The 23,685-nt window shown below is 28.7% G+C and overlaps 1 protein-coding gene across 1 annotated transcript; it reads right to left on the bottom strand.

Annotated features, from left to right (window-relative positions):
* Window positions 1–202: 202 nt before the first annotated feature.
* Window positions 203–23,377, bottom strand: LOC142329236 (uncharacterized). The gene is made up of 3 exons (XM_075373644.1): window positions 23,270–23,377; window positions 18,706–18,761; window positions 203–1,343 (listed from the first exon to the last, which is right to left on the bottom strand). Exons 1-3 carry the CDS (start codon window positions 23,303–23,305, stop codon window positions 203–205), a joined length of 1,233 nt encoding a protein of 410 aa, XP_075229759.1. The 5' UTR covers window positions 23,306–23,377.
* Between the last annotated feature and the right edge of the window lie 308 nt (window positions 23,378–23,685).

The following is a 23,685-nucleotide window of genomic DNA, read 5'->3' on the forward strand; positions in this document are numbered from 1 at the left end:
GATAAGAAAAGGAAATGTAATTTATTTTTGTTAGATTCAAAAAAAAAAAATTAATATTCATAGATTTTAGTTTAACAAACTTTCAAATGTCATTAGAAAAGAAACATTTTATGTTTTATCAACTGAAAACCTCGGGGGTTGTTTAGTTTTCAGTCATTCAGTTTTAATTAAAATATATATATATTATAATAAATATTTATAATTAAACACGTGTTTGGGGTTGTTCATTATTAAAATGCATTACTTGTACTTGATACGATGAGACAGGTTTTTTATTAACAAATGTTGATTGAAATGGTGTTACAGGTGTCACTGGTTTTGCTATTGTTTCTACTGGAGTACTTAATCCATGATTGTGATAAACAAATGACGCTGCAGTTGCTATTGCATTGGATTTGTTGTTAGTTTTATTGTTATTGTTATTATTATTGTTGTAATTGTACAATACTGTATCGCTATTTTTATTTAAATTCCAACTACTTTCTTGTAACGCAGGCCATATAGACTCTTTAATTGGCGGTAACACAGGTGGTGTTACAACTTTTGTTTTTTCTGTCCAAACATTTATCGGTGAATTTAATTGTTCATTCCATACATTCGTACTATCCTGATTATATATTACATCAGATTGTACTTTTTTATCAATATTATAGCTTGAATCGTGATTATTAAATTCTTTCGGCGGTACTGCATATTCATCGCGGATTATCGACGTACTATATTCTACATCCTCTGGGCTATCATAATTTCGTATTAAATCATCGTGATTTTTAAAACCTCTATTATCCGTAATACCTGAATAATAATTTCTGTATTTTTCAGCGGCACCGTATGTTAAATCGATTTCTTCATAACGTTTTGATTTTTCTAAACCCAAACCTTCCGGTTCGTATACGACACCTTTATTTTTAATACCGGGTCCTCTACCGTACGTACTATCATCTCTCCATCTGTAAGGATTGTATCCTTTACCTTCTCCCATCGGTTTCCAACCTCTATAACCACCCGCTACATAATCATCGTCATAGTATATCGGCGGTTCAGGAGGCGGTGGTCTTTCTTTACTTAATGATGTATACGCTCTATAATCTCTATAAGTTTTTGTACTTTTTTCGCTATCGTAATCTCTCCAACTTCCATAACCTTTTGTATTTCTATTACTTTTATAATCATCTCTGTCGTTGTGTATTATTTCATGATGATCGTGGTGTTGATGTTCTTTATGAACGTGATTATGATGTATGTGATGTTCTTTTGGTTTCGGTTGATGTATATGCACTGTTTTTAGATGATGATGGTAGATATGTTTAACGTGGGCTGGTACTTTAATTATCACCTTTTTTCTGAAACAAAACAAGGATAAAAAAATATAATAATAGTAATGTAATAATGTAGTAATGTTAAAAAATAAATTGATTGAACAAAGTAAAGTTTTAATTGATTCACCGAAATTTCGGCTATTTATTCAAACATTTTTTCCAAAACAATTATTTTTAATTTCAATCAAATTTTTCAATTTAAAAGTAGTTTAAACGTCATTATCATTTAATATGGTAAAAAAAAACAATCAAGTATCTAATTTAATTTAAAACAATTTTGATAGGCTTCAAATATGTTTTTGAAATATTTTCTTTAGTTTTCATTCAAAATATTTTTGAAATATAATGAATTATTTAATTTTGGTAAATTGTACAAGAGAGTAATAATATGTTAAACATTGTACTATTTATAAAATGAAAGTTACAATATAGATCTTGAATATATGGTAACGGTTAAGCATAAAAAGATGTGATTTGCCCCCAAAAAATTGAAAACTTTGAAATTGTATGCTTTATCGTTCCCTACATGTTTATATAAGTCAAGTTTATACATTTTTCTGTATTTATTTTAAAAACCTCTTCCCCAAAAAGAAGGTCGTTATTTCTAAAGACCTATTTTTCACATTAAGAAAAGTCAAGACTCCCGCTCGGTCTTTAAAAACATTTTTTACAGAAAAGGTTTCAATTTTTTTTATCTTTTTATTTCCTTGTACGAAGTAAAGGAAGTATTGTGATCGCGAAAAATTTCGGTTTTCAGATTTCAACGGAAATATCCATTATGTCTGTACGTATGTACAGTGTGTATCTCACATAACTCAGAAACGATTAGCAGTAGGATGTTGAAATTTTGTATTTAGGACTGTTGTAAGATCTAGTTGTGCACCTTCCTTTTTGATTGCAATCGACTGAACCAAAAGTGTCCAAAAAAATCAAAACCCAAAAAAGAATGGATTTTGGACTTTTTTTAACTGCAGTGATAAGTCCTGATTGAGAGCTTTTCAACGATATATTATAAGGGGTACTTATTTTCATTGGTTCCAGAGTTATAGCCAAATGAAATTTTAATTAATGAAATATTTGGATCTTTCAAGGGGAAGGCACATCGGTTTGAATCAGACTTCATTTCCTTTTTTTAACTTTTTTTTTTTAATTTAAGTATATTGATTTATTAATTAATAATTATTAACCTCTACTTGTAAAAATGGTTTTACTATAAATAATAATTTTAAAAAATTATGAAAAAAATATCAGAAGTTTTTAATGAAATAAAATTTTACGTACTTTTCATTTAAAAAAAAATGTGTATGTATTTAATAGGCATACAAGGAAGTCATGTGATTTCCACACTAGATTTTTTAAATTTTTAAATGCATCTTAAGTGAGATAATCTGTACCTATAAGCAACTTGTCCTGGCTGACTGTATTCATCAAAGCCCAGAATAAACTGATGAAAATTTGTATACACGGTGCAAGTGCACACTAAAAAGGGATTTTTTGAAATTCCGAGTTTACAGGGTTAAAATGGAGTAACAATGAAATTTACTGTTTTTTTCTCTTTTTTTTATAAATTTCTGTGTAACAGATGAATATATCAACTTGATTTTTGGTGTGAGTAATCTTCATATGAATATCTAAAAATTAATTTTTAAATCTAGATTTTATAAATTCGGGATTTTATATTGTTAAAATGAATTTTGATTTTTTTTAAAAACCGATTATTTTTTTAATTTTTCGGTAACAAATGAAGATATAAACCTGATTTTTGGTATTTGTAATTTTCATGTAAATATCTAAAATATCCAGTTTCTAGATTTTTAGAAATTCGACCTTCGAAAGGATGAAGAAAGGGAAAACAAAATTTGAACAATGTTTGCAAATTTTCCCCATTTCCGACTATACTAAACGTGATATTCATTAGATTGAGGTTTGCTCAATCTCTTCATATAAAATCTAAAAATTATTTTTGAGTTTTTTGAATTTCGATTTTTTAATGGGTACGACGGGGTACGGTGGGCGGCTCAACCAACTGTCAGTACGTCACAATTGGCAGCAACTGCCTTCGGTTACTTGACTAAAAAACATTCAAAAAGATTTTTAAAAAAATGAGAAACAAAGTACGGTCACTTACTTCTGATGTTTGTCGAGTTAAGACCGGGGAAAATACATGTTTACTCTTACAAAGGTTGGGCAACCAGTTATAAGTAATATTTTTAAAATGTAGGCAGACTATTTTAAAACCCACATTCTTCAGATCACTCAAAGTTTCGGATTCTGTATTGTTGCTCTAAAGAAATGAATGATACACTGGTATTTTTTTATAGATTGAACAGGCATTTTATTTATCATTATTACTTTCACAAGCATGAGTTTAATGAGCACAGGAGCGTTCATGGGGCAGAGCTACAAAAGTAAAAAATACTAATTATTGTATTGTTTACATTTATTATTCTATTTACTTGGAATTAGCCGTTACGTTTGTATAATTATCAATATAGAAAATATCAAATCATAAAAAATTAAAGAGTGTTTAAAATTAATAACTATTTATGATAATAAGATAAAAAACTGAATTTTAAAATAAATGCTGTAAGGTTACCCTATTATGATTACACTATTGGTTCAGTAAAGATTAATAAAGTAATGTTAACAAAGCAACTAAATAATGTTAAAATAATCTGTAACCCAAACATAGGTTCAAAAAAAATAAGCGTACCTTTCCAATTCACAACAGGTTTGAGACAAGATGATGGACTGTCACCAGTCCTAACCAACTTGATTTTAGACAAAGTTCAAGATCGGATCCAAAAACCGAAACGTCAGATTAAGGTGGCTAGGCTTTCTTGACCACCTGGGACAACCCAAAAAAACAGGCCTACTGGTATCCTTTACCAAGACGGAAATCATGACAAACATCGAATCATTCATACAAAAGATAAAGACAATAGGATCTAAATACTGAAAGATAAATTTACCGACTATTTTAAGTACCTAGGAGAGATTATAAATAAAATAGGAATAGATTAATAATTAATTAAAAATAAAATATTAATACTGGAGAAGCTTAGATTTATACCAAAGACATCTTCAATAAGACGTAGCTCTAAAAGATCGCGAAACAAAGTAACTAAATAATGTTAAAATAATAATAATAAAAATCTCTAACACAAACATAATGTCTAAAATTTATACAGCTGTAGTTAGATCATTAATTTTATATAGCATTGAAATATTACACCTAAACAATTTCCAAAGTTCCTCAAGGTCAAAGAAAACTTAAGTAGAATCCACGGTCGAAAGGTAACAGAGGAAGGACAAAGATTGTTATCTAACATGGAAATCTACCAAAATTAAGAAGATATAGAAACAGCGATAAGGAAAACAAGGTTCAGTTTCGTTGGGAATATTATCAGGGTAGATCCAAATAAATCTCTGATAACCTGTGGAACAAGAGAAACAGATAAGATTATCTAAAACAGATGGAAGAGGACCTCCAAAGGATAGGCTTGAAAGCTTCCGAAGAATAATTTGCAGTATAAAAGTTCTTGTGGCAGAGAGAACGAATACAGATGAGCAAGAACGAAGACGTGCTGAAAAATTTAACAAACGCATGGAGGTTAAGTTGACCATAAAAAAAATAATAAAATGTTAACTAAACGGCAGTAATTTGTTGAATTTTATGTTTTAGTTAAACAATTATATTTTACCTCAACCCGTGTATTATTTCTAGTTTCGTAACTGTAAGTATTATTACATTGCAGTGAGAAATTGTATATATATATATATATATTTTTTTTATTCTTCAACTTCAGATTGTGGGATATAATAACAACGAAGGATCAAACGTTTTAGTTCAATAAAACTTTTGTAGCAATTCTCATTGTAATTATTTTATGTAGCAATTCTTACTGTTGTTTCTCTGTATTTTAAAAATCTCATCTCCACATACTGCATGAACCTAACTCGAATGTAAATAATTTATTATGTGAACATCGTTTTATTTTTTATTGCAACAAACTGATGGCCTGTTAAACTCTTTTATATTGGCCTATCAAATACAAAGTACTCAAATATCTAAGTTGGTCTACTCGACTAAATAAATAAAGTTACATTTTCCGAAAGGTACAATTCCAAAAATTTCTAGATTATAACATTCATTTTCACACTCGTGCGTAACTGTATGAATGCACGTGAGGTCTTTAAATATTTTATTTTTTCATTTTTATAATAATTGAAAAAAAAAATAGATTAAAGATTACCAACTTAAAATACAGTCAAGTGACTTTTAATTGTAAATAAAAACGACTTGCATAATTCAGTGACAACAAAAACAATTATACATTCAAATCCGGTAAATGGAATAAATATTTTACCACAGAAAATTATTCCATTATTCGGAATCTATAGTAACAATGAGTTAATAAGATAATACGCTATTAAGCATGTTTTTCTGTTGGATTAGATACGGATAATTTTTTTTAATTTATTTACTGCTTATTACTTAATATTATAGGCTAATTTAATACCTTTATATAAATAAACATACTAATTTGTCTACTTTCTAAATAAATATTCTTATATTACCATTATATAAGAAAGGCACCAAAAAAAATCTTAAAAATGTTAATTTACTCGTAAAATGAAAATAATTTTTTCACTCTGAATTATATTGTAATATTCTTAATAAAAGAACAGGTAATTTTAAAATTTTAATCGACAAAGTAGATAAAAGCAACTATAAATTATTCTATAAAGCAGAAATGTTATTTGATATCCTTCTTAAGATCGGATATTTTTACTTTCCCGTCTGGATAGCGCTATAGCTCTAGAAGGGAAAGTATTGTAGTCGTCCAAATTGGGCACATGCAGTTTTCACCGGATCTTCACCGTTTGATACCTAAGAAACCCGAAAGACCGTATGGAAATTTTCCGGTTGTTAATGTTTGTATGTACGTGTGTCACCCGGTTGATTCGGTACCTAGTGCGTTAAGCCTCGTGGCTACACCAGTCTTCCGACTGTACAAATTTGTTCTATATAAGTTGTGAAATTACATTAGTTTAGTTAATACCGACCGTTGTCGCTAATACCGCCACACCCGCGCGAATTGAATACTATATGCGCGCGCACTTTAGTTAGAATCATTGAATTAAATAAACGAAAAAATTATAATTACCGCTTACAAACAATTAAATTCGAAACGTTCAAGCGGTTTCGGAATTAAATTCCATCTTCAGAAACTCACATATTCGTCCTATTTTATATATTAATTAAAACTTCGCATATAAAATTATAAAAAAATCTTGATTAAATCTTTAATTAATATTATAAATAGGACGAATATGAGAGTTCCTGAAGATGGAATTTAATTCCGAAGGCGCTTGAACGCTTAAAATTCAATTGTTGGTAATCGGTTTTTTGTATTTTAATTATAATTATATTCTTATACCAACAAAATTATTATTAACGAAAAAATATTATATTTAAATAGAATGAGAAATATTTTAAATTGTGTTTTGCGTGTGTGTGTGTGTGTGTGTGTGTGTGTGTGTGTGTGTGTAAGTGTGTAAGTGTGTAAGCCGTGCATCAGAAACAACCCACAGTTGTAAGACTTCCCCGGAACGCAGCTAAAGCCGAGTTTCGGGAAAGTCCTACAACTGTGTTGTCAGCGTTTTTTCTATTTAATTATTATATTTTATTACTTTGGGATAGGATTTTTATTCTAATTACCGAAATATTGCTTAAGTTGAATTATAATAATTGGATTTGATTTTATCACCTTGTAATAAAATAAAATTATTAATTCAAGTTATATATAAATCACAATATATAATACACACACACACACACACACATACACACACACACACACACACACACAAAAATATATATATATTTTTAATTTATTATTAATAAATTAAAATGCGAATTTTCAAACGATTATTAAATTAGAAATATCCTGTACTAAGAATTAGTAATACAGCAATGCACAATGTTCAGTGAATGGTGAAGTTATTATTGGTATTTTTTTTTTAATAATTAATTTATAACATTGTAATTATTATGTTCGCACATAATTAGCTATTAATTAATGACCATAAAATTGATAAATAATTTTGATTCATTAACAAATAATTTTACTTTGTATAAACTATTTAAAAATAAAATTCTCTAAATGTTTATGAAAATATGTTTGGAATGAAATGATGATAAAATCTCTAAAAAAGTATATATAATTATAAGTATGGTTTATACGTTGGAATTGCGTGCGTTAAAAGAATGCCCTCAAAAATACACACACGCACAATTAAATTCACATAATAGTTTTATATGTAATTGTGTGCTTTATTTAAGTAAAACATAAAGCACTTTTAATATATTAAGATTTCTAGAAGGCCAGAGAAAGTGTTTATTGGGATGGGAAAAGTGTTACTTTCAAACGCATGCAAGTGTAGTGACGCGGTCAGTGCAGTGCGGAAAGCGCGACCGTGAGGAGCGTCTCATTCTTTTGTTCAATATCTAGGAAATAAAGAACTCACTATTATATGTCCAAACTAATTCTGTTTATTTAACTTTATTGGTAGTGACTTAGCACATTCTTTATTATTATTATTATTATTTTTTTTTTGTAATTTACTTCTTGAAAAATTATACTGCATACTTTTTTATATATTTTTTTATTGCAATAAACAATGTGCAATCTAGGCACAAATCTATTTAATTCTCTATTTAGCCTTTTTTCTTTTCATATTAAAAATAAATTGAAGTATTTGCACAAAAAAAAAAAATTGTTTAAAGCTATTTTGTAATCTGTCAAGTTTAAAGCTGAAATAATCTATTTTATATTGATTCTTTTTACAGAGTGATTCAGGTGGAAAGAGAAATAATTAAGGAACTGATTCTAAGAGCTTGAAATAAAGAAAAAGGTTCATAAAGTATATGTCCGAAAAAGCTTTACTATTAAGTTACGGCTAGCGAAAAATTTCGCCTGATTTCAGTATCCTTCTTTTTTAAGGCTTTATATAAGGGGTAAACGTGATAGTTTCTTATGTTTTTTGACCTGAAAAATCGAATAAAACAGGTCTCAGAACTGTATCATCTCTCATAGTTTTCATGATATCCAACGTTTTTTATAATTTATTTAGCTGCTTGTATACTTTGCTTCTTTTTTTTAACCTCCGAGACCACTGTTGTTATATATTGCTTCAGAGGATGAGATGAATGACAATTTTTGGTGTGAAAATGCCATGCCTGACCGAGATTCGAACCCGAGACCTCCGATGAAAAGTTGAGACGCTACCACTCGTACCACGGAGGCCGGCAGCTACTTACATACTTGAATATATGTTTCTTGTGTATTTGTTGTGTTGGTTTAATTTTTAAAATTCATAATTTTTTCTGTTAAGTTTTTGTTCTGTTTTGTTTTTTATAATAAAAGTTAATTCTTGTTTTGTTTTTCGTAGACTTATTACATCAAATTACTCGTAATTAAATTCTCTAGTAAGTTTTTGTAATGAGATTTACGCATTTATTAGTTATTTAACAATTTTTTTTTACTTTAAACCTAAAACACGTGTTCGTCACCAAAGTTTTCTGTTTTGCGTTGAATATCATAAAAACTACGGGAGGATAGAGTTCTGGAACCTTTTTTATTCTATTTTTAAGGTCAAAAAACTTTTTTTCTGTTTAGCCTCCGAATTCACCATAAGTTATTACTTCAGACGATGAATCTGGATGATATGTATGAATTATACTCTTTTACAGTGTCAGGTCGACCATCCCTGATATGTAATTGAAACACAACAACCAAAGGACACCGGTATCCACGATCTAGTATTCAAATTCGAATAAAAGCATATACTAGGATTTGTACCTTAGAACTCTCGACTTCGAAATCAGCTGTTTTGTGACAACGAGTTTACCACTAGACCAACTCGGTGGGTTAGGTCAACAAACCTAAGAAACCTCAAGTTTACCTCGTATATAACACATTAATAAATTTAAATATGATCTCATTTCACAGGGGGAACTGCAAACCAAGCGAAATCTTTTGCTATCCTTAACTTAATAACAAAGTGTTTTCAGACATATGTATATGTTTTCAGACATATGTTTTATGTTGTATAGCTTTTTAAAATTTCTTATAATTTCTGAACATTCTGCAAAAATTTTTCGTTTCTAGTTGTGTATATATCTGTAAAATAGCGTAAGAATATTATTTGTATAAAAAAATATAAAGTGTATCACAAAGTAAAGAAATTGCTGTGTAATTTATTCTACTGCCAAAATTATAAGATTTCTTGTAATTATAATTTCGAAAACGCTTTGTTTGAGTTATGATAAAAAAAACATATTTAGAAAATAAAGGTTTACGATAAAAACAGATCTCTGTGGGGGAGTGGTAGCCTTTCATTTGGGGGGTCCCGGGTTCGAATTCCGGTAAGGTTGGAACTTTTCATACGCTACAAAATTTTATTTTCATATTCCCATGTACAAGTTTCTTGAAAATTTCTGTGGTGAATTAATTTATCAAGCAAAAAAAAAAAAAAAAAAAAAAACGCTAATAATGATTCAAATTCTGTTAACTTATACTAATTTTTTAACTATTGATGATAGGTATATAGAAATAAAGGATTACATATATAATTACATATTTGTAGACATTGGAAAAGCATTCGACTATACAAAATTGGAAAATAATGGAAATATTAAAAAAAAACAAAGAGTAAATTTAAATAATGGAAGATTAATTAAAAAATCGAAAGAAATTGTAAAAATGTAATTAAAATATAAAAAATTTAATAAAATTCATAAACTGGATGATTTGACGCAGAAGAGAGTATTGCTTATCCCCAATTTTAATAATTATTTTTGTTGCTCCTAGAAGAGAATGGAGAAACCAGATTTGAAGAAAATAGAATAAATAGTATAAAAGTTGCCGATGCGGTGGTAAAGATTTTAAACACGCGATATGTTAAATATTCTACAGATGTTCAAGCACAGATCATTTCAAAATTTTAAAAAATATTTCGGTAATTTATTTTTGAAAATTTTCTTTAAAATAGCCACTTAACTAAAATGTTGTTAATTCTAACTACTCCATCGATAGAATGTAATTTTTTCAAACCATTTTTTGTTGTTGTGTTACGCAAAAGACCGAAGTTGTGTTTTAGACGAAGAAAACGGTATATAAAATGGCAAAGAAAATTTGCTTTAAGAGTATTAGTTTATAAGTCTAAATTTATCCAATTTTTAATGTTTCTGTAAAACTTCCATCAGATTAGATTTGTATTATTTTAAAATTTTGGTAGATCACTTTGTTATGATAACTTGAGAAATTATTTAAAAAATCTTTAATTCCATCGAGTACGATAAAATATGGCTACGAGGTGCGACAATAAAATAATGAGACTGATGTGAAAAAAAATGCTGCTTTCCGTTTGTCATGTGTAGTGTTGTCTCCTTCTAAGTAGTTCCTCTCTGATTGCACACACTTATTCCAGCGCTTCTGCCATTGATGGTAACATTTCTGGAACTCATCTTCTGTAATATCCTCCAAGACCCTCGTCACAGCTTTTTGGACATCTTGTGTTGTTTGAAAATGGTGTCCCTTGACCGCCATTTTGACTCTTGGAAATAGAAAAAAGTCGCACAGAGCGATATCTGGTGAATAAGGTGGCTGTGGTAGTACTGAAATTTGTTTTGAGGTTAAAAATTGCTGTACTGACAGAGCAGTATGGGATGGCGCATTACCGTGATGCAGAATCCAATTATCAGCGATGTTGGCACGGACACGAAGAACTCGTTTACGAAGTCTTTCTAAAATTTCTTTGTAGAAATATTGGTTAACTGTTTGTTCATGAGGCACCCAATCTTTATGAACAATTCCCTTGGAATCGAAGAAGCACACAAGCATGCATTTCACTTTTGACTTTGACATGCGAGCTTTTTTTGGTCTGGGTGATCCCTTTGAGCACCATTGCGAACTTTGGCGTTTTGTCTCTGGATCGTATTGAAAAAACCAACCTTCATCACCAGTGATAACACGGCTCAACAAATCTGAATTGATTTCCGTTTGCTCTAACAGATCGGCTGCCACATTTTTCCGTGTTTCTCGCTGTTGTTGTGGTGTGAGATTTTTGGGGACCATTTTTGCACAAATCTTTCTCATACCAAGTTCTTCAGTTAATATTAGACGAACCGTTTTTCGATTGATGTTGAGTTCTTCTGCAATCATTTTCACGGATAATCTTTGATCAGATCGTACGATTTCACGCACCCTGGTCAAGTTGACAGCTGTCCGTGAGGTTGATGGTCGTCCACTGCGGTCTTCATCTTCAACATTCGTTCTGCCTTCACTAAAAATTTTATTCCATCGAAAAACTTGAGCTCTTGACATAACCTCCTCTCCAAAAGCCTTCTGAAGCTTACCGTAAGTTGTCGTCGCGCTTTCATCCGATTTAACGCAAAAAGAAATGGCATACCGTTGCGCAATATTTTGCGGTTTAATTTCTGTGACGAGAGACACAAACACGTGTTCCCTTATTACAGCACAACTCACGACTGAGCAGTTGCATCAATGTGCCGCTTGGACTAGAAGTAGCTTATAAACCAAGTTCAAAGATGGTGTGCCTACGCAAGCTGCAGGATTCCCACATCTTGCAAAGAAAAATCTGTCTCATTACTTCATATAATCTGTCTCATTACCTCGTATAATAGCTTATGGAATTAAGCACTAGACTATCACAAAATATATGTAAGTACAAATTTATGGAGCTCAAGATATACATAAAAAAAAAAAAAAATGGTAAAATTTCTGGGTCATTCAGTTTTAATTTAGAATAAAAATACTAGCTATTTGTAAATAATTAAAACATGTAAAATATATACAACATATTCAAAATAAAATAAAACCTTTCGGTCAATCAAAGAAAGTGAATTATTTTAATTTATGATTGTTCAGATAATATCGAATACTTTTAAAATAGTTATAATCTTTTTTTTTGTTTTTTTTTTATAACTGGTCATTGATAAAATTTATGAAAATGGCTAGAAATTTTAGGGGTATTTGAATAAATTTTTAATTTATATAAAAATAAAAATATCCACTTGCCAACAATTGTGAATATTGACTATCGAAGCGCTTTCGGATTATTCCTCCATCATCAAGGTTAACTGATTAATTATGAATTTTATCGGTGTACATATAAATTTTTATAAAAGGGAATTAAAATGAAAAAAAGAAGAATATAAAATTATTACGTTCATAAAAGTTGAATGTAAATAATTAAAATAAGTCAACGTTAAAAGAAAAACATCTTGTCAGTAAGATGTTTACAACTGTTATACCAATATTTTTAAATGTATTAAATAAATTTTTTATGTTTATTTTCATACAGAAAACAAAAAAAAAAAAACAAAGCTAAATGAAATATTCAGATCTGTTCACAAGAATTCTGGAAGTTCCACGGTTATTATTTGGTTTTGAAACATGAATTTTCAAGGGATGAGATTCTGTTAGAATTTAACCTTATGGAAATGAGTTTCTAAGATTGGTGATAGAAAGTTATATTAGAGGTAAAAAAAGTAGGAAATAAATATCTATACAGAAAAAATTTTTTGATGAACATAGTAAGCCAGATTTATTTATAAAATATTCATAGTTATTCTGAATATTTATTTTTTTTAAAATATATATTTTATCTAAAGTTACTTATAGGATACTATCCATTTTTTTTTTAAATTGAATTTCAGCATCTTTTATATAAAGTATTATTTCATTATAATTATATACATTATGTCTAATATCAGCTAACAAAATTGAATGGGAAACACACACACACACGCGCGCGCACACACACACATACACACACACACACACACACACACACACACACACAATTAATAGTCTTTATTGCAATAATTAAATGATTATTTGTGATTATATAATTTGTGATACCTTATAGTACGTTGGGATTTATAAAATTGATCACAACTTCTGTTGTTTTTTTTTAATTTTTTATTATTATTATTATTAAACATCATTATTCTACACTTACACGCTTTTTATCTAATTTTAAATAAAATAGTTAAAGTAGGTGTAATGAACTTTTATTTCAATGAATAAAATAATTATGATTAAATAAATTCCATCCCGTCATTTGAGGTACTTAATGAGCGTATTTTATTGGGAACTAGTTCGCATTATCTGTCCTGAATATTAAAAAAAATTTTATTATAATTAATGAAAATTTATCATAGTTTACCTAAGACAATGAAATTGAAATCATAATTTTTTTTATAATGATGAATAAACAAAAATGTGATTAAATATTAAATTGCATTTGGAGATTGATTGATATTTGTTGATAACCAGTTTGCAACTTATAAATATTTCTGGAAAAAGTTAAAATATTACAGTATTTTTAACGGAATAACTAAAAATATGTGTATTTATTTTCTATTTTAATAAATAATACTATTCGATTTTAAATTAATTCGTTTTAAATAATTGCATTAATTAATGTAATGATCATTCTACCAGATCTCGTAGGCGTGGTTTGTAAATAATTGAGATAAAGTTAATAGCAATTGGGACATTATTTCAATTTTATTTTTATCCAGTTATTAACTAATAGTCGAAATATGAAACTTTCAATTCTATTTTGTATAAGTTTTCTTATTTTGCTAGTATTGTTTCTACAATAATAATTTTTAAAAAAATCAACAAAAACTAAAATCACAGTCATGAAGGAAGTAAATGAACGAATGAAATAAAGAAAAGATTTAATTTAAAAATAACTGAATCGTATAAATAGTAATGGATTCATTAAACCTTTGCTAGAAAGTTCATTGTTAATACGTTTTAAATTAAAAAAAATCCCGGCAAGAACAAAAAATCTGACCTTGTATTAAGTTTTAATTATTTCTTTTGTGTCATTATATTTATTTTGCAGCTGTTAACTTAATTAAAATATTCCTTTAATTTATGTTACATTAAAATATTTTTCAAATTAAAATAATCTAATTTCTCCGATCTCCGTAATGGAGTAGTAATAACTTAAGTTTAAGAGGGTTCGAATCGAATCCATTCACTTTTTATCATTCCAAAAAAAAGGAGAACCGTAATTGGGCATAAGTCTGTAGTTGATGAAAGGAATAAAAAAAATCCTTTTCGGCACGCCGGAGGCCGGAGGTAGATTTCACCGGTGCTAAGTAGGGGATAACCGCCGTCATCGGCCGGCTACTTGTAGGCCCCCGAGATCAGCCGTTTGAGGACAGATCTCCAGCGGCACAGGAGGAACATGTAAGGACTCAGGGTCACGGTGGAGATGGCTATGACCTCGCATCCTAGCACTACTTGCAGTGTAGGATAATCCTTCGGAACGCCATCAAGAACTCGAAGAGGAGGAAATGGCAGGAACGCTGTACTGAACTAGAGGATGATCCTTGGGGCCGGGCATACTAACTGGTTATGAAACGCTTCGGCAGACAGTTACTGATCTTGACGGAGGAATGTGCTAGGACAGATCTGGAACGGCTGTTCCATCTAAACGGGTGTTGTCGGGCCTCGTTGAGTTTGAGCAGCGATGGTATACGTTATTTGAGATGAGATGGCTATGGCCAAGAACCGACTCCATAACAGCCACAGTCCTGGCCCGGACGGTATAACGGCGGCGATCCTTAAGGGTCAGGAAGGGACAGGAATTTTTCCTGCATGTTGGAAGGAGGCCTGGTTGGTCTCCCTTCAGAACCCGATTGTTAGTGGTTGGATCATCATCTACCGGCCACTACTTTGCGTTAATTTCGGCTTGTTGCCGAAATTAACGCCAAAAAAAAAACTTTAAATTTACTCAATACGACAATGTTTGTATGTGAAAAACGTTTCAAATGTTTAGCATACGACAAGCCCCATCTTCTTAAAATTCCAGCAACATTTTGATCATCCCTACCCATAAGGATTGGTCATATCAAAAATTGTTTCAGACAAAGGCTTTAGGTAATGTCTAGAGGACTAACGAACACTTCAAACCGATTCGATACTGTGCCTATTAAGGGAAGTATGATGTTTTTGTCTTCAAAACCCCATTTTTCCACCTCCTGGGTCAATGGTTGGTGATATCAAAAACCTTTACTGAAATAATTTTTAAGCCCTTATTCAAAGAATAGTTGGAACTTTAAACAAATTCGTTATTTTACTTAATAAGTAAGTAATAGCGATATTTTGTTTTTTCGAAAAAGCTCCCCCCCCCATTTCCATTCCCATGGTCTGATTTTGGCGGTTAACGAACTTGATCAAGATTTTCCTACGAGTTATTTTTAAGGAAAATTTGAAAGTGATTGGCGCAAAATTACGGCAGTTATCGTGTCCACAAGAAAGCGAAATATATATATAAATATAACTTCTGAGCTGACGGTGATTTTGGGGTCTAGAGGCTGTGAAACGCGAAGATATGTCGAAATTTTCCCGAAGTCGAATCATGTTACTCATTACAATAGGTAACTTTTTATGAAATCTACCTAAAATAGATAAATTTATTTTGGTTAGTGAAATTTCTCTTATCCTAATTAAAATATGCGTATATATTTTTTTTACTTTTTTTTATTTGTTTTTATATGAAATTTTTATACAAGTGACAAATGAGCTAATTGATTATTAAAAAATTAGAAAATTAAAAGTTAAACTTTCAATGGTGGATCTTCGTTCATAATTAGCTTCATTTGATTTTTCGTTAGCATTTAAAGCTTATAATTAATAATTTAATAGGTCTTAATTTCTTGTAATTCTTAGTTTCTTGTAAACATTTTTAACAAAAATTCTTTAAATTATTTTATTTATACTGAAATATTTAACTGATTTTTTCTGAAGGAAAACTAATATTTGTCTAATGAAAAATATGCCAAATAATTTTAAAATAAAAATGAACCGAAGGTAAATTATTGCATATTGCGGTAAATATTTTCCAATAAAATCCTCTGATGATTATGAAAGATAGCATTTTAAAATTCTTACATAAATTAGATCTCGTCTTAAAAATTAATATCTTAGAAATTATCAATTTTTTCAACTTTCAATAATTATTCATTGTTAATTTTTTTCTACGTAAAGGATCATTTTAATCAATCAGTAATAACAATCGAAAAATAATTGATAATTTCGATTAGAACTACATAATTTTTTTTCAGAAAAATAACTATGTAATAATAATATCCAGAAGTCGGGAAGTTGTTAGGTAATTATTTTTTTAAATGATGAAAATTATCGGCCAAAATTTTCTTTTAAGGATGTTAACTTTCAAGAACGTTCCTACAAAAGTTTTTTAAATTTTTTATTCATTCTGAAAATTATCATCATAAATGCACAAATATTACATCAGAAACAAATTTCTCAAGCTTCAAGTTTTTATTAATAGCATTAGTTATTTAATTTATTAGTAAATTATTAGTTTATTAGATAGTGATAAATATTAATTTATTAATAAATTAACCAGACTGAAGGTTGTTATTGAAAATAAAAAATGATTGGAGAGAAAATTGGATTATTAATTTTGTTCATTATTATTTTTAATTTCTGAGATGTAATGCCGAAATATCTATTTTCACGTAGCTGTGTAGCATCTGGACACAGATACTGATGAATATTACAAAATAACAAAGGACATTTTCACATACTTGAATAAAAATTTACGAATCGTAATTTGTTTTTTTTTGTTTTAATTTTTTTTGCGGTCCAACTATGGACCATACAATTATCATTTCTTCTGGTTTCTTTTTTCCCCCAATATTTTTTCGTTATTTCCAGGTTTGTGCTCTTTCTCTTTTCCAACCATTTCACTTTGGTTTGATTCTTTTCCTTTCTCACAGTTTCAAATTCAACTTTTTTGTTTGAATAACTCATTCCTATTCTTGGATCCCAGGTTCTGTAATTAATTACTTAATTTGTTTTAGGTGCCCATGATTGATCTTTTGTTCCCAGAGTTTAATGAATTCTGGTATATTTAGTCTCTGTTCATCCATTCTGTTGTTTACATGGCCCAGGAATCTCATTCTCCTTTTTCTTATCGCTTTTTCGATACCTTTGTTTTCTTTTTCTATTTAGCCTCCGGAAGCACCGTCAGGAATTACTTCAGAAGATGAATGCGGATGATATGTATGAGTTTAGTCTTTTTTCGATAACTTATATTTCTGCATATAATTCTTGGTTGGATTTCATTCTGTACCCTTCTGTTGTTCTGATGAGGCCTAGGATTGTTCTCAGTGTTCTTTCTATTTTCTTTAATGGTTCCTAGTTGGTAAGTTTTTTCTTTGTTTTTTTTCCTTCTCTCCTGGGCCGGCCCAACAATCAAGTATTATTCAACCCAGGGGAGTGTCCTTGCGACTCTAATGAACCTCACCGCCAACCGGCAGTACGTCCGGCATGGCAGGTCGGCTCACAGGGTCCGAATGGTAAGTTGTAACGGTTTACTTCCGTACAATACCAGTGATCGCACCATTGTGGCGTAATCTGAGTTTGCCCTATCTGAAAGATTCTTTTTATTGTAGATATTTTTCGTCTAGAAAAGTAATTTAGCCAGTTTTTTTTCTCTCTTCTGTTGTCGTCTATCCGTACTGTTGTACTTTATTGTCTCCCCTAGATATTTGAAATTAAGATACCACTTTAAGATTTCCATAATCTGTGGTAATTTTCTTTTGGGATACGTTTTTATGCTTAGAATTATTTCTAATTTTTCAAAGGATATCTGTAGACTTGCTCTCTCAGCCACCTTTTTCAGATCCTCTATCTATTTAATCCCTTCCTCTGTTTCTTCTAGCAAGCCACGTCATTCATAAAGACCAGACATCTGATTTGGATTCCGCTGTTTTTTTGTCCTTGTTTCATTCCTTTTTTTGTTCTCTTTCCAGAAGTACTTTGTGCAGGATGAGGTTGAAAAGCAGGGGTTATCGTCAACTTTCTTGTATTATTTATTTATGTTTTTTTTACAAGTAGCTTTTAACTGTAAGTTTTTATTTTATTAAAATAAATAATTTATAAGGTTATTAAAATTTTACAAGAAATATTTAACAACAAGAAATTTTATATTTAACAAGAAATAATTTATTAAATAATTCAATCCACTTGTTCTTATTCAAAAAAATCAAATGAAGATAGCATTTTATTTTATCAATAGAACTGGTGAGCGTTATATCTTCATGTTTCATATTTTTATATCCTTCAAAATGTTTCAGAAATATTAATACATAATAGGGGACACAGTTAACCTTCCCTAAGATTAAGGGAAGGTTAATTAAATTAACCTTAAAGGGTCTTTCATTAATTAAATTAGCTGTTGGTTTGTGTTCTAGTTGTTTTATATATATATATGTTATTAATTTAGAAAATACGTTACTTACTTCTTTTCTGATGCAACTTGATGAATTAAATAATTTATTAATAACACGCTGACAACCTGAAAAAAAGAAAATATAAAACCATTATAATTAAATATAAATAATAATTTTCAACATACACAATTACGATCCTATCAATGGATACACTATATTAAACATAATTAAAAACGTTTGTTCATCAATTAAAAAAATATTTGAAGAACTTAGTAATTAATAAACTTACAACACTTAAGTTAGCTTAACGAAGCAAAGATACTTTTATTTAATTAATTAGATAAATTGATGTGCAAGCATTAGAAAATACGGTGAAAATTTTTTATGCAAATATTAAATACAAATATACTATATAAAATAGAATAAATATCCCGTTAACTGATGGCGATTTCCTTTATCTACTGCATCTTATCTTAACAATTTTTTTCTCTTTTTATCAAATTGTATAGTTAAAACGGCTGCAAAAAAAATATTATATCAATAACATATCTGCCATTTTAATATAGGTTTTAATTTAAATTTTGTAATTTTTTTCGATTTAACAAAGTTTGTGATAAATTCTGTTTGTATGATACACACAAATAAACCAATTGGGTAAAAAAAAACAAAATTTTAATAATTCACCTATAATGATTTTAAAAAAGATCTGCATCTTGGTTTTTTTTATAACTAGAAATAATGATACGCTAATTTTCATGATTATTAAAAATAAGTATTCGGACAAAAAGTTTTTTTTAACTTTTAAAAGATCGACTTACTAATAGGTATCTCTTAATCAGAATCTTCCATTCTGTTTTGAAACTATAGTAGTTCTGGAATTGTAAATTTTAATATATAAAAACTCGGAAAAAAAAGTATGAACAATTTTTTATTAATTATATATTACTGCAGTATTTAATGTATAATAATTTTGTCATAAAAAATGATATAATTAACAGGAAAAAAGTTCATACATATTTTTTTATCATAGATACAGTTTTGGGTAACTTCAATTTCTACTTATTAATACCTCCGTTGCGTATTATACATTTTATAAGTTATCGTTACAGAACCAAATAATCTATATATCATACCGGGAACCTTCATATATAAATATATATAATTATAGATGAAAAAAGTTGAATGACTGATTATTTTTATATTCCATCTATAATTAACTACATTTAGTTTGAATCTAAGAGAAGTTAATTTAGTTTTATTTAAATGGAAATAGCATAGCACCTCTCTTTTTTCTGTTTAGCCTCCGGAACCACCGTAAGTATTACTTCAGAGGATGATATGTATGAATGCCAATGAAGCGTAGTCTTGTACAGTCTCAGGTAAACCATTCCTGAGATGTGTTGTTGAAACCCAACCATCAAAGAACACCGGTATCCACGATCTAGTATTCAAAAGCCTATTTCGAAGTTGAGAGTTCTAAGGTTCAAAGCCTAGTAAAGGCAGTTATTTATATACAGATTTGAATACTAGATCGTGGATCCAGTGTTCTTTGGTGTTTTTTTTCCACCTCTACTCCCCTGAGCCGGATAAACAGTGAAGTATTACTCAGTCCAAGAGAGTATCCTTTTAACTCTAAGGGGGCCTTTCCACACACTGGTAGTAAATCCGGCACGGGAGATCAGCCCCCCTCTACCATCGGTTGGATCTTGGTGATTGGGTTCCTGAGACATATCTCAGGAATGGTCGACCTGAGACTGTACAAGACTACACTTCATTTACACTCATACATATCATCCTCATTCATCCTCTGAAGTAATACTTACGGTGGTTCTGGAGGCTAAACAGTAAAATAAGAAAAAATATTCAAAAGCATAGCCCCTAACAATTCTTAAAATGAACAAGAAAGACTTTTCAGCAAGTAACGAGTAAAACTTAGAGCAGTGTTATTGAAAATTATTTTGTTATCTTATAATCATCGTGTAGAGGAAGATATTTTTTAAACTGAATAATAGTTTTATTTTATTTTATATTATCTATATTAGTAAAGAAAGAAAAACTATTTATTAAATTGTACTCAGGGGAATGTTGTCGAATTTGATTACGAATAATATAAAAATAAATTTATAACATTTCCACGAAAATATTTTTAAATTATAAATTTTCATAGTAAATTTTACATATATTTTTTCATGTTATGAACTAAATCATATAAAATGAAAATTATGTGTATTAATTATTATAATATTTTTTATGACTGTCTTTTTTTTTGTTCGTTACTTTCTACATTTAAAAAATATAACTGCTTATTATCCATTAATTTGGCTAAGACTTTTTTTTACAACGTTTCAATTAGAAATTTGAGACTAAGCATGCAATTATACATCTTTATAATGGTATCTAGAACCATACACATCTTTATAATGGTAAATAAAACAAAAAGATGTATGGCAGTGTAACATACATCTTTAAACTACATCATATGTGTTTAGTACATCATATGTGTTTTACATACATCTTTATAATGGTATCTAGAGATAAATAGTACAGAAAGTTCGTCATTGTATCATACGCTATAAAATTTATCTATCTTCGAAAATAAGATTTTTGGCAACAGCAGTTTAGAGTCGTTCTATAACTGCGAGCGTAAATTATAATATATTTAAATATAAAAAAATTATAATATAATAAAAAGTTTCTTCCGTTTATGAATAAAATGTTGTTTTCATAATTTTTTAATGCCGAGTAGTGATGTTCAAGAAAACCCAGTTAAATTAATAGTACATTTTATTAATATACCAATGTATATGAATTTATTATAGTAATTTGAGATTATCTGAACTAACATCTAACAAAAACCAGCACAAGTGGAATGTAAAATCATATTTCCATGATATACGATCAATGTATTGCAAACGTTTAATGTTATAATATTCTCTAAGTTAATTCTATTATAGTATTTGTGTAAAATAACTTCATGTATTTCATCATGTAATTTTAAAACCTGAAATAATTGTTTACTAAATAATTTAAAAAATAATTGTTTACGATTAAAAAAAACATAGATTTTCATAAATATAATTTTTTACCCACTTTTCGGAAAAAAGTACGATATTAATTTTGGTCACATGGAAGATTGAAGGGGGGGGGGGTGAAACTGAATTTTATTTACGTTTATGGGGATACCTCAATTTTGAGTATCTCAGTTTTGAGTATAACCTCAATTTGAGGTTATGTTGACCTTTAATGGCCTATTTTTCATATGCGATTATGCAGTGAGTGAACTTGATGCTTGTGTGTAGGATCTACACGATAACCAAACGTATGTAGTGGTATGAAAATCAGTGTGTTCTAACTGCGAAATAGTAAGGGCGTCAGAAAAAAAGAGTTTTTTTGTGCAGAACTGCGCAAGATTTTCTAATAAAATATTTATGATCAAACAAAATATATGATTTTCACAATATGATTTCGTTCAATATACGATTTTTCACAATTTTGTTGTGAATACCTGTACCTGCAGGTATACATTGTAATAAAAGGTTATTTTTAGATAATATTGATTGATTGATTGTAGAACTTATTAAATTTTACATTATTACACTTATTTAGTTTTTATTTATTAAATATTTATATAATTTATTTTTTACTTTTCAGTGCATTTTTATATTTTTGTTAATAAATTACACTTTTTTTGTTTAAAATTCTCAAATTGATTTAATTCTTACTTTTTACTTTTTAGATTGTTTTTCTGATTTGTTTCCTTTTTTTTTATTAATTTTAATATTAGTTAAATAAAAGCTTTTTTAAAAAATAATTTTTTATATGTAATCAAATATATTTTTGTAATTTTTTTTGTATTTTTTTTATTGATGGGTTTAATACAGCTTATCCTAGTAGTGATGAGCTCAAACAAAATTAGAAATTAAAGAACTTCAATGAATTTAAGCTTTAATTTTTTTTTTAACCGTAAGTTAATGTAAGACCTCTGGTAATATTTTTGAAGCTGTAGTTTTATTTTAGTAAAAATTATTATTTAAAAAAAAATAATACTGTAGGTACATTAAAGTTTAATCTATATTATAATGTGCGTTTAATCAAAAATGTATATTGATAAAACTAAATTAAAAGTTTAAAATTTTAAGAAAAATTGAAACTTTTTTGTTGTTTACTTTTGAAGTTGGTCTTGTATTTATTATTTATTTCTTTGGTCTGTTTTATTAAATATTTTATTTTTTGATTATTTAAATATTGGTTGACCTATAAAAAAATTCTGTTCGAGAAATATTTTATTATAATACCCAGAATGAGAGAAAAATTTATAGTATTTTTATGTTAAAGATTATTTGATAGAAATAAGTTACTAAATTTATCTAGAATTTGATATGATTAATTCAGATAGAATAAATCTTATTTATTCTTACCAATATAAATATAATTCAAGAATTGGCGAAAGAAATGATTTATATAAATAAATAATTTTTATCACCTCTTGAATTAATTTTCAATAGCAAAAGTTTTGTATATTTAAAAAAACTATGAAGTATAGTATAATGAATATAACCAAATTGTTCAATTTTAATATATAATTTAAAAACGATTAATTGAAATGTTGTAATTATAAATCTAATTTACTTACAATCTTTAAAAAAATTGTTGACCACTTTTGTTGCATTATAATATTTTACTTAATTTCACAGTACGATACATAAAGTTATACTGGTAAAATAAGATGCGTTTCTAGTTTATATATTCGTTCCACAGTCATGACTTTAAAACAATGTATTTTTAGTAAGTTAATGGGTGGGATAGTAAGTTTGGTAGGAGTAGCTATCTATGTATGTATATATGGTGTGTGTGTGTGTGTGTGTTTGTGTTGTGGAATCCAAACGCATCATGAAACGTATGATAGTTTCATTTACCCACCTCTACACTGGTATTCATTCATTTTGTCTTTCTCTAATCTATACTGTTTTACAACTATTACCATTTATTTAGTTTTGTTTTTATAAAATAACATTGAATTATCATGGATGGTCTTGACCGTGTCAGTTC

Source organism: Lycorma delicatula, chromosome 8 (genome assembly GCF_047948215.1).
Source record: "Lycorma delicatula isolate Av1 chromosome 8, ASM4794821v1, whole genome shotgun sequence".
NCBI classification, from domain to species: domain Eukaryota; kingdom Metazoa; phylum Arthropoda; class Insecta; order Hemiptera; family Fulgoridae; genus Lycorma; species Lycorma delicatula.

Coding starts and splice junctions, on each gene's coding strand:
- LOC142329236 (XM_075373644.1), bottom strand. CDS start 23,305: ATGCAACAAAAGTGGTCAACAATTTTTTTAAAGATT. Junction 18,762..23,269: donor CAACAATTTTTTTAAAGATT/GTAAGTAAATTA, acceptor TCTTTTTTTCAG/GTTGTCAGCGTGTTATTAAT. Junction 1,344..18,705: donor CAAGTTGCATCAGAAAAGAA/GTAAGTAACGTA, acceptor GTTTTGTTTCAG/AAAAAAGGTGATAATTAAAG.